This window comes from Cebus imitator, unplaced genomic scaffold, assembly GCF_001604975.1.
Source record: "Cebus imitator isolate Cc_AM_T3 unplaced genomic scaffold, Cebus_imitator-1.0 Scaffold475, whole genome shotgun sequence".
Taxonomy (NCBI): Eukaryota; Metazoa; Chordata; class Mammalia; order Primates; family Cebidae; genus Cebus; species Cebus imitator.
The window spans coordinates 1,519,738-1,536,090 of record NW_016107790.1 but is presented as its reverse complement, the minus strand read 5'-3'; the positions used below and the strand labels follow the sequence as shown (position 1 = coordinate 1,536,090).

Genomic DNA, 16,353 nt, shown 5'->3' with positions numbered 1-16,353 from the left:
AAAAAAAAACCAAAAAACAGACTTTAAACCAACAAATATCAAAAGAGACAAAGAAGGGCATTACATAATGGTAAAAGGATAAATGCACAAGAAAAGTTAATGATCCTAAATATATACACACCCAATATAGAAGCACCCAGATACATAAAGCAAGTTCTTAATAACCTACAAAGAGACTTAGACTCCCACACAATAATAGTGGGAGACTTTAACACTCCACTGTCAATATTAGACAGATCAACGAGACAGAAAATTAACAAGGATATCCAGGACTTGAACTCAGATCTGGACCAAGCAAACCTAATAGACACAGAACTCTCCACCCCAAATCCACAGAATATACATTCTTCTGAGTGCCACATCGCACTTACTAAAATTGACCACATAACTGGAAGTAAATCACTCCTCGGCAAATGCAAAAGAACAGAAATCACAACAACCAGTCTCTCAGATCACAGTGCAATCAAATTAGAACTCAAGATTAAGAAACTCACTCAAAGCCACACAACTACATGGAAACTGAACAACCTGCTCCTGAATGACTACTGGATAAATAATGAAATGAAGGCAGAAATAAAGATGTTCTTTGAAACCGATGAGAACAAAGACACAACATACCAGAATCTCTGGGACACATTTAAAGCAGTGTCCAGAGGGAAATTTATAGCACGAAATGCCCATATGAGAAGCGAGGAAAGATCTAAAATCAACACCCTATTGTCAAAATTAAAAGAACTAGAGGAGCAAGATCAAACAAATTCAAAAGCTAGCAGAAGGCAAGAAATAACTAAGATCAGAGCAGAACTGAAGGAGATAGAGACACAAAAATCCCTTCAAAAAAATCAATAAATTCAGGAGCTGTTTTTTTGGAAAGATCAACGAAATAGATAGACTGCTAGCCAGACTAAGAAAAAAGAAAAGAGGGAAGAATAGATGCAATAAAAAATGAAAAAGGGGCTATCACCACCAATTCCACAGAAATACAAACTACTATCAGAGAATACTACAAACAACTCTATGCACATAAACAAGTAAATCTAGAAGAAATGGATAAATTCCTGGACACTCACACCCTCCCAAGACTAAACCAGGAAGAAGTTGAATCCCTAAATAGACCAATAGCAAGGTCTGAAGTAGAGGTAGCAATTAATAGCCTACCACACAAAAAAAGTCCTGGTCTAGATGGGTTCACAGCTGAATGCTACCGGACATACAAAGAGGAATTGGAACCATTCCTTCTGAAATTATTTCAAACAATACAAAAAGAGGGAATCCTCCCTAACTCATTTCATGAGACCAACATCATCCTGATACCAAAACCTGCAGAAATACAACTAAAAAAAAGAAAATTTCAGGCCAATATCCATCATGAACATTGATGCAAAAATCTTCAATAAAATACTGGCAAACCGAATGCAACAGCATATCAAAAAGCTTATCCATCACGATCAAGTAGGCTTCATCCCAGGGATACAAAGCTGGTTCAACATATGCAAATCTATAAACTTAATCCATCACATAAACAGAACCAAAGATGAAAATGAGATGACTAACTCACTAGATGCAGCGAAGGCCTTTGACAAATTCAACAGCCCTTTATGCTAAAAGCTTAATAAACTAGGCATCAATGGACTATATCTAAAAATAGTAAAAGCTATTTATGACAAACTTACAGTCAATATCATACTCAATGGACAAAAACTGGAAGCATTCCATTTGAAAACTGGCACTAGACAAGGGTATCCTCTCACCACTCCTATTCAACATAGTATTGGAAGTTCTAGCCAGAGCAATCAGGCAAAAAAAAGAAATCAAGGGTATTCAATTAGGAAAAAGAGGAAGTCAAATTGTTTCTATTTGCAGATGACATGATTGTATATTTAGAAGACCCCATCATCTCATCCCCAAATCTCCTTAAGATGATAAGCAACTTCAGCAAAGTCTCAGGATACAAAATCAATGTGCAAAAATCACAAGCATTCCTATACACCAATAACAGACAAACAGACAGCCAAATCATGAGCGAACTCTCATTCACAATGGCTATGAAGAGAATAAAATACCTAGGAATACAAAGGACGTGGAGAACCTCTTCAAGGAGATGTACAAACCACTGCTCAAGGAAATGAGAGGAACAGATGGAAAAACATTCCATGATCATGGTTAGGAAGAAACAATATCGTGAAAATGGCCATACTGCCCAAAGTAATTTACAGATTCAATGCTATCCCCATCAAACTACCATTGACCTTCTTCACAGAACTGGAAAAAACCACCTTAAACTTCATATGGAACCAAAAAAGAGCCCACATACACAAGACAATCCTAAGCAAAAGGAACAAGGCTGGAGACATCATGCTACCTAACTTCAAACTATACTACAAGGCTATAGTAATCAAAACAGGATGGTACTGGTACCAAACAGAGATATAGACCAATGCAACAGAACAGGCCTCGGAAGTAATGCCACACATCTACAACTATCTGATCTTTGACAAACCAGACAAAAATAAGCAAAGGGGGAAGGATTCCCTGTTTAATAAGTGGTGTTGGGATAACTGGCTAGCCGTGTGCAGAAAGCTGAAAGTGGACCCATTCCTACACCTTACACAAAAATTAACTCAATATGGATTAAAGATTTAAACATAAGATCTAACACCATAAAAACCCTAGAAGATCCACTCAGGACATAGGCATAGGCAAGGACTTCATGACTAAAACACCAAAATAAATGACAACAAAAGCCAAAATAGACAAATGGGATCTAATTAAACTTAAGAGCGTCTGCACAGCAAAAGAAACAATTAGAGCGAACCAGCAACCAACAGAATGGGAAAACATTTTTGCAATCTACCCGTCTGACAAGGGCTAATATACAGAATCTATAAATAACTAAAACAAATTTACAAGAAAGAAACAAACACCACCATCAAAAAGTGGGCAAAATATATGAACAGACACTTTTCAAAGGAAGACATTTATGTGGCCAACAAACATATGAAAAAATGCTCATCATCACTGGTCATTAGAGAAATGCAAATCAAAACCACACTGAGATACCATCTCACACCAGTTAGAATGGCAATCATTAAAAAATCTGGAGGCAACAGATGCTGGAGAGGATGTGGAGAAATAGAAACACTTTTCCACTGTTGGTGGGAAGGTAAATTAGTTCAACCATTGTGGAAGACAGTGTGGTGATTCCTCAAGGACCTAGAAATAGAAATTCCATTTGACCCAGCAATCCCATTACTGGGTATATATCCAAAGGATTATAAATCAATCTATTATAAAGACACATGCACATGTATGTTCATTGCGGCGCTGTTTACAATAGCAAAGGCTTGGAACCAACCCAAATGCCCATCAAAGATAGACTGGATAAAGAAAATGTGGCACATATACACCATGGAATACTATGCAGCCATAAAAAAGATGAGTTCATGTCCTTTGTAGGGACATGGATGAATCAGAAACCATCACTCTCAGCAAACTGACACAAAAACAGAAAACCAAACAACACTGCATGTTCTCACTCATAAGAGGGTGTTGAACAATGAGAACACATGGACACAGGGAGGGGAACATCACACACTGGGGTCTGTTGGGGGATGAGGGGCTGAGGAGCAACAGCAGTGGGTGGGGTGGTTCAGGAGGGATAATATTAGGAGAAATACCTAATGTAGGTGACGGGGGGATGGAGGCAGCAAACCACCATGGCATGTGTATACCTAGGTAACAATCCTGCAAGATCTGCACATGAACTCCAGAACTTAAAGTAAAATAAAAAAGAAAGAAAGAAAATAGATGAAATCTAACTGACGGGGAAACCAAACCAAAACAAACAAAAATCCAGCTGAAGACACCAAAGGTAGGAGTGTTTCTCTCCAGGAAAGCTCTACAGAAGCTTAAATTAATCAATAAAGAGGTTGGGTGCTGGGTGCAGCCTGAATGCATGAGTAGATTATTAAGGGCTCTATGGTGAATAGTTGAGATCTCTGGTGCCTTGCCCCTTCTCCCCTGTGTAAGAAGGGCAGGAGGCTTATGCTCTTTGCCCTGATAACTATTTTGCAGAAAGTATATGATTTGCCCAACAAAGGCTTCTACTTGGCGTACTGGGGCCCAAAAAGGGAAAATTGCAGAGCCTAGACCTCCACAACAGACACGGGAGGGTGTAGAGAAAAAGGAAAAAAGCTTCATCCCAAACTGAAACCCATGACAGTGCTTCACACCACCAACACCCTCACCACCAGAGGAAGACCTTTTCCACCAGCAACATAGGGGATCTGAAGGCTTTCTCCTGATCCCTGCCCACACACCCTCCAGGGACATCTGTCCACAACATGCCCATCCACTCACAAAGGGACTTCAGGGGCCTTCCTCATGCTGGGCACCATGACAGCATCTGTGCTACCCAATCAGCCTTTATATGTCAAATGACCAGACAACCAAGGATCATCACATACTTGAGGCAAACCAAAACCAGGAAAGAGAAAGATGAGCAGACAGAACTGACCCCATATGAAACAGATGATTCAGGAAACTGATGGGAGCTTTGAAATAACTCTATTTCATAATCTTAAGATATTTTAAATGAGTCTACCTCTATAAAATAAAATAAAAAAGGAACAGAAAATGAGAAATTATTCTTCCGTTTTTAAAAAGTCAAAACAAAACCTGAAAATCACAGGCTGAAGACAACAGCAATGAGGACCAAAAAGGACACTTACTACAAGCTGCTCCTTCTTTTCTTGAAATGCTTTGGTCTTGAAATTCCTTATTCTTTTGACTTTTTCAATAGTATCTGAGGTGGTCTGGCTGTAGTCACTCACTGAAATGACAGAGTTGGGGAAAAAAATGATGCCCCTCCCCCAGTTCCCCACACAAAGAGCTATTTCTACTTCCGTGTCCCTCAAAAGTCAGAGGATAAAATGGCTTGCATAGAAATTTCTATTTGATTAAACCTAGCAGGAGAGACTCCTGGAGCTACTCCCCTGTCCAGATACCAGAGGAAGGGTAGGAAGGAGGGGGAAAAAAGGGACTTCAGTTTTTAGGTTCAAAAGTGCACCCCACAAATGAATTTCCCCATGCCCTGTAAAGGACTTCAAAAGTCTCACTTCTGACTTCAGAGAAGCCAGAGAAATAAAATGACTGGAACATAATTGCAACATCTGTGACTGGACTGTCAAATTCTTGGCGATTCTCTGCTATCCCTGCCAAGTCCGTGTGTTCCTGGTCAGTTGTTTTAAAATTGCCAGAAGGGAACAACTCACCCCAGCTGGACCTGCTGCCGCACAGCCCCCCATCACCCTCAGCAGCACTGTTCAGAAGGTGGTCGCTGAAATTCACCGCCTTGTTCAGGTAAAGGTTCTGGTCAATGAAAACATTCAAACACCACGAATGATGAGGCTGCTCTGTCCCACTAGAGAGAAGGATCTCCCTGCTAACTTGCTCCTCCTTATTAAGGACAGCTCCACCTACCCGGACAGTTGAGCCTGAGACCTGGAAGTCCTTCCTGACTACTCCTCACCTTCCCAGGATGCTTTGTCCATTCTGCTGCTTACCCAGTGGCTCAGTCTGGCCCCTCCTCCTCTCCCTCACTGCATCCCTGGCCCCTCATCTCACATTGGAACCATCACAATAGCCTCTCGACAGGGGTCTGCCAGTCTCCCTGCCACATGGCTGTCCCAGTTCACCTTTATACCCTTTATAAGTGACTGTATTATTTCTCTGCTTCAAGTCCTTCAATGTCTTGTAATTAGGGTCCCATGATGGGAAGGTCTCAGGCTGCCAAGTGTGAATCCTGGGCCTGCCACTTACTGACTTAATGCCCTTGGAAGAAGCAGGTTGCTTAACTTCTGTGAGTCTCAGTTTCCTCACCTGGAAAGTAGAAATATTATGACCTACCTCAATGGCATGTTGTGAACGCGAAATGAGGTAAAATGGGTGTCTATATAATGAGGTCAGACACAGAAGTCTGTGGCACCTGGACTGATCCCCCTGCACCCTCACGTGGCTGCCTGCTCCTGTCCCAAAGAACAGCCCGCTACTTCCTGGACATTAGAATATGCAGGCTAAGAAAAGATTTATTAAACCTAAGGGCCAGGTGTGGTGGCTCAAGCCTGTAATCCCAGCACTTTGGGAGGCTGAGACAGGTGGATCACTTGAGGCCAGGAGTTCGAGACCAGCCTGGCCAATATGGTGAAACCCCGTCTCTACTAAAAATACAAAACTTAGCTGGGTGTGGTGGTGTGAGCCTGTAATCCCAGCTACACAGACAGCTGAGGAATGAGAGGTGCTTGAACCTAGGAGGTGGAGGTTGCAGTGAGCCGAGATTGTGCCACTGCACTCCAGTCTGGTTGACAGAGCAAGAATTTGTCTCAGAAAACAAAAAACAAAAAAAAACACCACAACTGGGAACAGTTATTCCAATTCTACTTGACAGAGAGCACGTTGGAGGTGCTGCTGGCGGCCCACCCTGTTCCCACCAGCTGGCCAGGTTACTCACCCTAGCTGTTGTGCAGCTGCTAAGAGCTCACTGCTGGACCTCCTTCTCCAGCAAAGTGCCCTCAGTAGACGGATGCTGCCTTGCCCTAGAGGTTATCCTCCCTCCCCTCCCTACCTCAGCTGGGGACAACTTTGTGGTGTAATTCATCCTCCAGAGGTCCCCTTGGATCAGGCTAAAGCTCAACTTTGCTTTTGTCTACCTGCTCATTCAGCCTCTTCCCCTGCCTTCTCTCACTCCCCTCTCCCTGAAGTTCTTCTCTGACCCAAGCTCTGCTCTAGCTACACAATGAAAAATAGCAGTTAATGCTTTATTTGGTTTCAAAGCACATTCATGTGCATTAGCCCATTAGATACTCCCGGCATTCCCATAAGTTAGACAGGGCCCATGTTTCTATCCCAATTTCAACAACACCATTAGCACCTTGCCAGGGCCTAATAAATGTTAATTCCCCTCTTTTTTCTTGGCTTCTTAATTGATTGATCAATTATTCTGACTTCTTGTCCAATGAAACTGAAGCTGCTAATGTCAATCAATTAATGTTTGAAAAACACTTACAGGCTCTGGGCAACACCCTAGTCACCATATAAAAGGGAAGATCAAGAGCACATGGCCACAAAGTTCGGTTTGGTAGAAGAAAATATGTCAAAGGGCGTATCAGCAAATATTTTTGTCAGTCATTCCCCAAATCAATTGTATCACAGACATGCCGTCAGGCTTCAGTAAATATAAATAAGCCTGAGAACTACAGAAAAACTCCTGTTCTATGTCTTTCTGTGCCTGAGGTTTAACTTGTTTATCTAATTCTATGAAATTCCTTGCCTCTAGTAGCATTTCATAATATTTGAAACATTTCCTTTCTATGGATTGCACAGAAGCATTTCTATCAATTGTAAGTCCCAATTTACTAGATCAATCAATTCGCGAATGAGTAACTTCTCGAGGCTTGCTCACCTTGTTTGAGACTTGAATATAATTCAGTCTGATGCTAACTTCACAACCATCTTCGTGGACAGTAGCAGAGATAAGCTTTCAAAAGAATTGTAGAGAGAATTTATAACTATGGGTGTAGGACTCATTGCCTTAAGTAACAGTGTAGAAATAAATTTAACCAAATATTTAATTAACACAGAAGAAAGGAGGAAAAGAAAAACAGAGCAACAAAAACTAGATAAACAGAAAACAAAGAACAAAATGGCAGATCCAAATCCAACCATATCTAAATTCTACTAATTAAGAATTAACTGAATATTCTAAAGAGACTGAAAACTGAATAAAAAGGCAAGATCCAAATCTATACATTCTTCAAGAGACGCACTTTAATCAAACCACATGATCAGATGTCATCACCTTGGAAAAGGTATTCTGGTAAGGGGTGGGGACAGGGCTTGGCAATTAAGGGACAAGTGTCACAGTTGAGCAGCTTTCTCTGGAAGTAGCAATAGGAATTTAGATTCAGCCAAGGGGCAAGAAATGTTTTCAGGAACACTCAGTTCGTAAATACTTTAGGTCTTGCTGACCATATGTTCTGTGCTGTGAATACTTTACTGTCATAGCACGAAGCAGCCACATATAACAAGTAACGGAATGGATGCGTAAGATTTTATTTACAAAACTGGGCAGTGGGCCAGATTTGTCCCAGCTGTCATAATTTGCGAATCTTTGGATTAGGCTGAAGAATTCATAAACTACCAAAATAGATTATCAAAGGAAATTGGGCAATACTTGAAAATGAGATCATCTCGATGTTGGCCTATTTGGCAGCAGAGGAGTAGACAATCTTTTTCATAAAGTTCCTTCTAGTCTTGCAACAAACAGAGGAAGGGTCCTCTCACAGAGCTGTCTTTCGATAATGGCAATGTAGTATCAAAGAAAGGACATGGGGCTCTGACAGGGTCTAACAGGGTCTGACGGACCTGCTTCAAATCTTGAACCCCATGAGACCCAGCAGCGTAGTCTTGGGCAGGTCACCAAAACACTCTGAGCTTCAGTATTCCTGGGTATCAAATAAGGCTTCTGATTACCTAGTGTGGAGTGAAAAACCACCCCAAACTTAGTGGCATTAAACCACCACCACTTATGCTAAGGATTCCGAGAGGACATAGCAGAGATAGCTTGACTTTGTTCCACATGTCCGAGGCCTCAGCTGGAAGACTCAACTGGCTAGAGGTGGTTGGATGTTTGGGGGCTGGAATTATCTAGAGTCTGGTCACTCATGTGGCTCCGGCACAGAGATGACTCAAGAACTGAGTTCAGCTGGTGCACCTACATGTGGCCACTCTCTGTGGCTTGGGCTTCTCATAGCAGGGTGGCTGAGCTCTAAAAAGGGGTGTTAGAGGTGAGTGTGCCAAGCAAGAGAAAGCCACATGACCTTACGTGGCCAAGCCTTAGAAGTCTCATGGCATCACTTCCATCATAGTCTATTAGTCAAACAGTCACAGACCCACCTAGATTCAATCTGTATCTGAGAGGACACAGATTCTACCATTTGAAGGGAAGACAGTCAAGGAATTTGTGTTTTTTTTTTTTTTTTAAGTGATCACAAAGGTAATACTCCTCCCTTGCAGGTTTGCTGTGAATACTAGAATGATGAATACAATGCTGATGCTGGGTCTACTGTAAAATGGCAGCTTTTATGTTACTATTGCTATATATTAACAGTATATGATTTAAGTCCACAATCTTGCTGGACTAAACTGTTCTGGGACTTTTCATTCCGACTATTAGAATTTCCAACGTAGCATCTGAGCATGAGATGTTCAGAATCGTATTGTGTTAGGTCAGGCGCCCCAGAGGCAGACTCTGAGACAATCTTCATGTGCAAGTGATTTATTAGAACAGAGCTCAAAAGGCAGAAGATAAGAAGCTATAGAAAGCAGAGCAGGAAAGAGAAAGGAACCAGGCAACATGCAGTTTCAGCAAAGTCCATGGAGGGTTCCATCAGCCTGATTCCATGGACACTTGTGGAGTGGAAATTTCATCTCACCCACCTTTCCCATCCTGGGTTCTGCAATCAAGGCCCGGAATTCAGGGTTGTTCTGAGCATAACACCTGAGGTGAGCAGAGATATGATCCAACTGTCTTCTCCAGTACCCTAAGAAGAGAAACCCAGCCATCTGGATGATTCTCCTGAGGCTAAGAAAGAAAAATGCTAGCATGGAACATATGTTCTCAGTGCGGTTAATTTCCTTTGTCAAGCTTTGTGATGGACTTTCCTTACTGAACTTCAACTATGTCGTAGAACAAGTTCCATTTCCCCCCAGCTTCTTGTTACATGTGATTAATCATAGAATATCATAGAATCTCAAAAGGGGCTGGGCGCATTGGCTCGCACCTGTAATACTAACACTTTGGGAGGCCGAGGCAGTTGGATCACTTGAGGTCAAAAGTTCAAGACCAGCCTGGCCATCATGGTGAAACCCTGTCTCTGCTAATAATACAAAAATTAGCTGGGCATGGTGGCATGCACCTGTAGTCCCAGCTACTCAGGAGGCTGAGGAAGGAGAATCACTTGAACCCAGGAGGAGGAGGTTGCAATGAGCCAAGATTGTGCCACTGTACTCTAGCCTGGGTGACAGAACAACACATCTCAACAAAAAAAGAATTTCAAAAGAATATATTTTGATTGCCACACGTGCGGTCTTTTCTTTTTCTGTGATTTTATACCACCTATAATAACTTACCTAATGTTTTATTTTATTTTATTTATTTTGAGATGGGATCTCACTCTTGCCCAGGCCAGAGTGCACTGGTGTGATCATGGCTTACCATAACCTTGACCTCTCCGGGCTCAGATGATCCTTCTACCTTAGCCACCCAAGTAGCTGGAAATTCAAGCATGCACCATAATGCCTGGCTAGGGTTTATATTTTTTAGAGATGGAGTTTCACCATGTTGCCCAGGCTGGTCACAAACTCCTGAGCTCAAGTGATCTTCCTGCCTCGGCCTTCCAAAGTGCTAGGATTATAAGTGTGAGCCACCACACCCAGCCCTTATGCAATATTTTAAATGTACCGTTTGGGGCTTGCCAAATGTGTACATCCCAATCAATATATAAAATATTTCCATCACTCCAAAAAGTTCTCTTGGGCCCCTTTCCAGTCTGCATAGGGTTTAAGACACATTTGAATTAGTTGCCACCTTTTAAAACTTGTGAGATTTCACGCGAGTTTCATGCCTCATATCTTATATGCAGGTGGAAAATGCAGGGGCGCTGGGCTCACCTTCCCACACAGGCTGAACACCTGAGGCCAAAGAGCAGCTGGCTGCTTTGGACAGGGCACAGGCTCTCCAGCTGGCCACAGCCCCTGCTGTGCCCTGTGGCCACTTGACTCTGTAAACCCACATCGGATCCCACCTACCAAATGAACACACTAAGCTGAAAGCAATCAGAGAGTTTTTCCAAGGTCATGCAGCATGGTTCAGTGGAAAGAGCACATGATTTGGAGTTCAGACAAGCCGGCATTTAAATTCTAAATCTATCATTTATTAGCTTAGGGATGTTGAGCCAGACCCTTATATCTCCCTATGCCCTCCTTTTCTTACCTAATAAAATGGAACTAATACCCCCTGCCTCATGTGTTATTGGGACGTTAAACAAAAGTACCTAAGTGTTCTTAGTTGGGTTTCCCTGAAAGCAGAACTGAGATAAAGACTTAGGAAAGGTGGTTTCTTTGGAAGGTGACCATGGGACATGCAAGTGATGGAGTATAAAGAGCAGGACAGGGAAGGGAAGGAAGAAAGAATGTGTTAAAAACTGGTTAATACTGTGGGCAACTGGGGCCTGATCTTGCTGGGGATCCGAGGGTCCATGGAGAACATGCCTCACAGTTTTCTGCTGAAGGACAGAGAAGCTATAGGGGATCTGCTCCCCGGCTCCCTTGCCCATGTGTGAGAGTAGCCCAAGTAGTGTTAACTCCCAGTGCTTCTGAGCTGCACCTGTGCAGGGACAGGCAGCCTTCTCCTGAAGTTGGAGGCAGCAAAATCAAAAGAGATAAAAGAATTTAAATAAAACAGATAAAACTATTTAAATAAAAGAGAGAGAATGGGGCACATTTGATGAGGCATTCTGGCAACGATAGAGGTGGAACCATCGACCACAGCTGCAGGCTGAGATCTGGCTTGGGGCATCTGGAGAGTCTACTATGAATAATCAAGATAACACTAGAGATCATACTGAGCCTAGTGCACTGTTTGACACAAAGTAGCCATTTATCCCACAGATATTTACTGGGCACCTACTATTTGTCATGTATTATTCTAGGGCTAGGATACACAGGAGTGAACAGAATTCTTACCCTCAAGGAGCTTACATTCTCAGTGAACACAGATAATATGAAAATAAATAAATATGTATGCAGGAGTATATTAAAAATGAGGTTCTGACAGAGAAGCTACAATACAATAGATGTATATTTCTAAAATCAAATCTCAACTTTCAAAAAAGCACTGAGAAAGAACCTTGTGAGGAAGTCCTTTGGCAAGGGTCTAAGACTATGAGTCCCCATGGAGAGGTGAGGTCTGTTCCCTTCCAGATCAGGCTGAATGAGGGGATTCCAAGGGATTGGCTTCTGCTACAGGAAACTGAAAACCTGTTTCTATTAATCATTGCTACCAAACAAAACAACCCAGAACTTAGTGGTTTAACAAATCAACCACTTTACTGCTCATACTTCTGTGGGTCGAGAATATGGTCAGTGCTCTGCAGGGATGGTTCATCTCTGCTCCACATGGTGTCGGCTGAGCCATCTCAAATAGGGCTATGGGATCCAAGATTATCTCAGCCACAAGTCTGAGGCCTCAGCAAAGATGGCACAAACTACTGAGAGCTGTCTGGGATGACTCAGCCTTTGTCTGCACACATTCAAATGCCTGGAGTCTTTGGGGTAGGCTGCTCGCTCAGGTGCTCTGTTCTCCTTCATGTGCCATCTCTTCTCACTCAGTAATCTCTACTGAACTTCTTTACACAGTGCTGGCTTCCTAGAAAGCAAGTGGAAGCTTTCAGCTCTTGTAAGGCCTAGGCCCAGAACTATCATGGTGTCTCTTCTACCGCTCTTTATTGGTAAAAGCAAGTCACAAGGTCAGTCCAGATTCCAAAGGAAGAGACACAGCCTCTTCCTCCTAAGGAGAAGAGAGATGTGGGGAGTGACTCTGGTCATCTCTGCAGATAATCAACCATAGGTCTGATACCACATTTATACCTGGAAGAGCTCAGTCAGGCTGTGAGCTGGGTTTTGACTCCCACTAGGGACATCCAGAGGGCAAAGGAAGAGCTGAGAATGACCAACTTCTGGCATGGCAGCCTAGGGATTTGAGTGGGCCTACTCCCCAACAAAACTGTTAAGGGTGGGTAGCTAGGGAGACATGAACAGGGCAAGAAAGGCTCCCCCCACCCCCAGAAATGTCAGTGACCATCAGGTGATGGTCAGACAGTTGTTAAACAGTTTCTCTAAAATAATAATTGGTTGTAGCTGGTGCCAGGGAACAGCAGTCCCCCAGTAGACAGAAAACACTGGAAGCTGGTCATCAGCAGCTTCCTGATGAGATCTCAGGAGTTGGACGAGTAGGCTTAGCCATGTGCACTAAGAAGCAAAATGGCAGAGTTTAACTGGTACATGACCTTTCTCTAGAACACTCAATGGGTAAGGGAATGCCTCAAGTGATCATGCACACTGTCAGGCCTCCAAGTCCAAGCCTGGCCGTTACAGACTTGGTGACCTGCACGTGCACCTCCTGATGGTCTCCGGGAGCCAGAAAGTCTGAAGTCACCAGATGGCCACAAAGAGAAGTGAAACAACTGGCTCCTGCCTCAGCCAATAGCTCTCCTCCTGCAACATTCCACCATTGTTCCTGCTCAGCCTTGCAAAGCTTCCCCACTAGATACTAGGTTTCTCAAGACCCCTATCCCTGTAACTATGTAATTTACCGCACCCTCCCCTCTGCTTGCAACCGATAACCCCCACCCTTATGACCATGCCTGTTTGTAAAAGATGACCCCTACCCTTGTGACTATGCACCCTGTGATGCCCTTCCCCCTCCCTAAAATAGATTACAACCTTTAATTGACCACTTGCCTCAACCTATGTGAGCAGTCCCCTTTCCTACTCCCCTTGCCTAACTCCTTTCTTGGACTTGGCCCGCAAAGTAAAATGGCCTCGTTGCCCACACAAAGCATGCCTGGTGGTCTCTTTACGTGAGCAACGCGCCTAACACATACAACTTCAGTAAACATACAGTGCGTGTGGCCCCTCCCAAGTGCTGGCAAGCCACTGCGCATGGGGACAGCCCAGCAAGAAGAATTGGGGAGAAATAATACAAACTCTGGAACCATGCCAATGTATAAGCCCCACGTCAAGGGCTGAATGGTGCACTTGAATTTCTTAAGTCACCCACTTGGACTTCTTCAAAGTGTACTTTACTTCCTTTCACTCCTGCTCTAAAACTTTTCAATAAACTTTTACTCCTGCTCTAAAACTTGCCTTGGTCCCTCACTCTGCCTTATGACTCTCAGCCAAATTCTTTCCTCCTTGGAAGCAAGAAGTGAGGCTGCTGCAGACCCATACCCATATGAATTCACCATTGCTAACAAAACTAATTTAGAAAAACAGCAAACCCCATCACAACTATTTTAAGTCTCTAGAAATGGTTCTAAAGCCATATAGAAAATAAACGTTTAATGAATGTATACCAAAACTCAGAATCATGAGAGTCTGTGGTGTCTGAACCATGGCTCACTCCTTTCCACTCCTTCTCAACTGAGCACGATGGAAACTCTGCTCCATATAGGTGTGGCCAAGAACACAGGGCTCCCTCTCCTCACATCTTCCGAGGAAGGTCAGGGACTTCAGTATTTCTCATCCTGTCCCAATTGCCCTTTGCACAGACTAAGTTCCAGACAAATGTGGTCAAGAGGCTGGGGCTCCCTTTCTCTGCCCAGATCTGGGACACTGGGAATGCTGGGGTCCAGACCACCTATTCCTGGCTCATTCGGCACAAGTCAAATGTTGAAAGATGCAAGTCATGAAGAACAAAGGCTACAGCTGCATCCTGCTCTGCTGGTTACCTAAAGCATTGCTCAGCCCCTAAAGCAATGGTGCCACATTGAAAGAAGTATGCCATTGTTGCCATCCAAAGCATGGGTTCAGAGATTTTGCCCAGGGGAAGAGGCAGGTCAAAAACCAGAGTTCAGAGTCTCTCCCCAAAGGAAAAGACTTCATTTGCAACAGAGTGTGGGAAAGTTCAAGCCTAAGGCTGGTTTCAAAACAATGGAGGTTATGTTAAAAAGCAATTAAAAGACTACAAGATTCACTAGAGATATGAGCTAAATAGGCCGGCCAGTTTACCTCAAAGGACCACGGAACTTAACAGCTAAGAAGAGCCCTTCTGAAATAAGAAAAATAGTCAAACACTGACCTAAAAAACTGTCCCTGTAAAGTAAGCTTGTCCAACTCACAGCCCACGGGCCATATGTGGCCCAGGGTGACTTTGAATGCAGCCCAACACAGATTCGTAAACTAACTTTCCTTCCTTCCCTCCTTCCTTCCTTTCCTCCCTCCTTCCTTCCTTCCTTCCTTCTACCCTCCCTCCCTCCCTCCCTTCCTCCTCCTCTCCCTTCCTTCCTCACAGGTTCATAAATCGACCTTCTGACCTACTTTCCTTCCTTCCTTCCTTCCTTCCTTCCTTCCTTCCTTCCTTCCTTCCTTCCTTCCTTCTTTCCTTCCTTTCTTTCTTTCTTTCTTCCTTCCTGACATATTCTCACTCTGTTGCCCAGGCAGGAGTGCAGTGGCACTATCTTGGCTCACTGCAACCATCGCCTCCTGGGTTCAAATGATTCTCTTGCCTCAGCCTCCCAAGTAGCTGGGATTATAGGTACCTGCCACCATGCCTGGCTAATTTTTGTATTTCTAGTAGAGATGGGGTTTTGCCATGTTGGCCAGGCTGGTCTCGAATTCCTGACCTCAGTGATCCACCTATCTTGGCCTCCCAAAGTGCTGGGATTACAGGTTTCAGCCACAGTGCCCGCCACAGATTCGTAAACTTTCTTAGAACATTATGAGGATTTTTTTTAAAGCTCATCAGTTATCTTAGCATTAGTGAATTTTATGTGTGACCCAAGACAATTTTTCCAGTGTAGCCCAGGGAAACCCAAAGATTAAACACACCTGCTGTAAAGGATGCCAAATTTAATTAAACCTGTCTTTGAAGCAATTTATGCCCCAGGTCATGGTTGGAAACAATAGAGAAATCATCCAACAATAAGTAGAGCTTAATGGCTAGGTGTGGTCAGGAAAGAGACAGAGACCCGCCAAACCACCATCATCCTATGGCGGTGACAGGGTGCACGCCAAGGTTACACTCCTCGTGGAGTAACATCAGAATCTCCACACTGGGGGGGTAAAATAGAGTTCACTAAAATGATCCATTAGTCACTAAACAAACAGACAAACAAATAACAATAACAAGCCTGGAAGATAGGTCAGTACCCAGAGTTGACACATCCAGTTTCCAACAAAAATATCTTGAGACATACAAAGAAACAGGAAACTCTGACCCGAACACAGGAAGAAAAAACATCCAACAGAAACTGACTGCGATAGCAACTAGATGTTGATGAATTTAAGACTTCAAAGCAGCCATTATAAATATGCTGAAGGAACGAAAGGAAATCATGCTTAAAAGGAGGAAAAAAAAGAGCTGGGAGCCGTGGAATGCACCTGTAGTCCCTGCAACTTGAGAGGCTGAGGCTAAAAGATCACTTGAGGCCAAGAGTTGGAGGCTGCAGTCAGTTATAATTGCACCACTGCACTCCAGCCTGGGTGACAGAGCAAGACCCTGCCTCTTAAAAAAAA

General features: G+C 43.4%; 1 protein-coding gene across 1 annotated transcript in view; it reads right to left on the bottom strand.

Annotated features, from left to right (window-relative positions):
• The window catches only part of DZANK1 (double zinc ribbon and ankyrin repeat domains 1), an 86,839-nt gene that overhangs the window by 11,342 nt on the left and 59,144 nt on the right, over positions 1–16,353 (bottom strand). Inside the window, exons 14-17 of the mRNA XM_037732854.1 lie at positions 9,496–9,599; positions 7,460–7,534; positions 5,274–5,370; positions 4,731–4,831 (exon numbers count right to left, since the gene is read on the bottom strand). Of these exons, the coding sequence (XP_037588782.1) occupies positions 4,731–4,831; positions 5,274–5,370; positions 7,460–7,534; positions 9,496–9,599 (377 nt within the window). The remainder of the gene's footprint in view (positions 1–4,730; positions 4,832–5,273; positions 5,371–7,459; positions 7,535–9,495; positions 9,600–16,353) is intronic.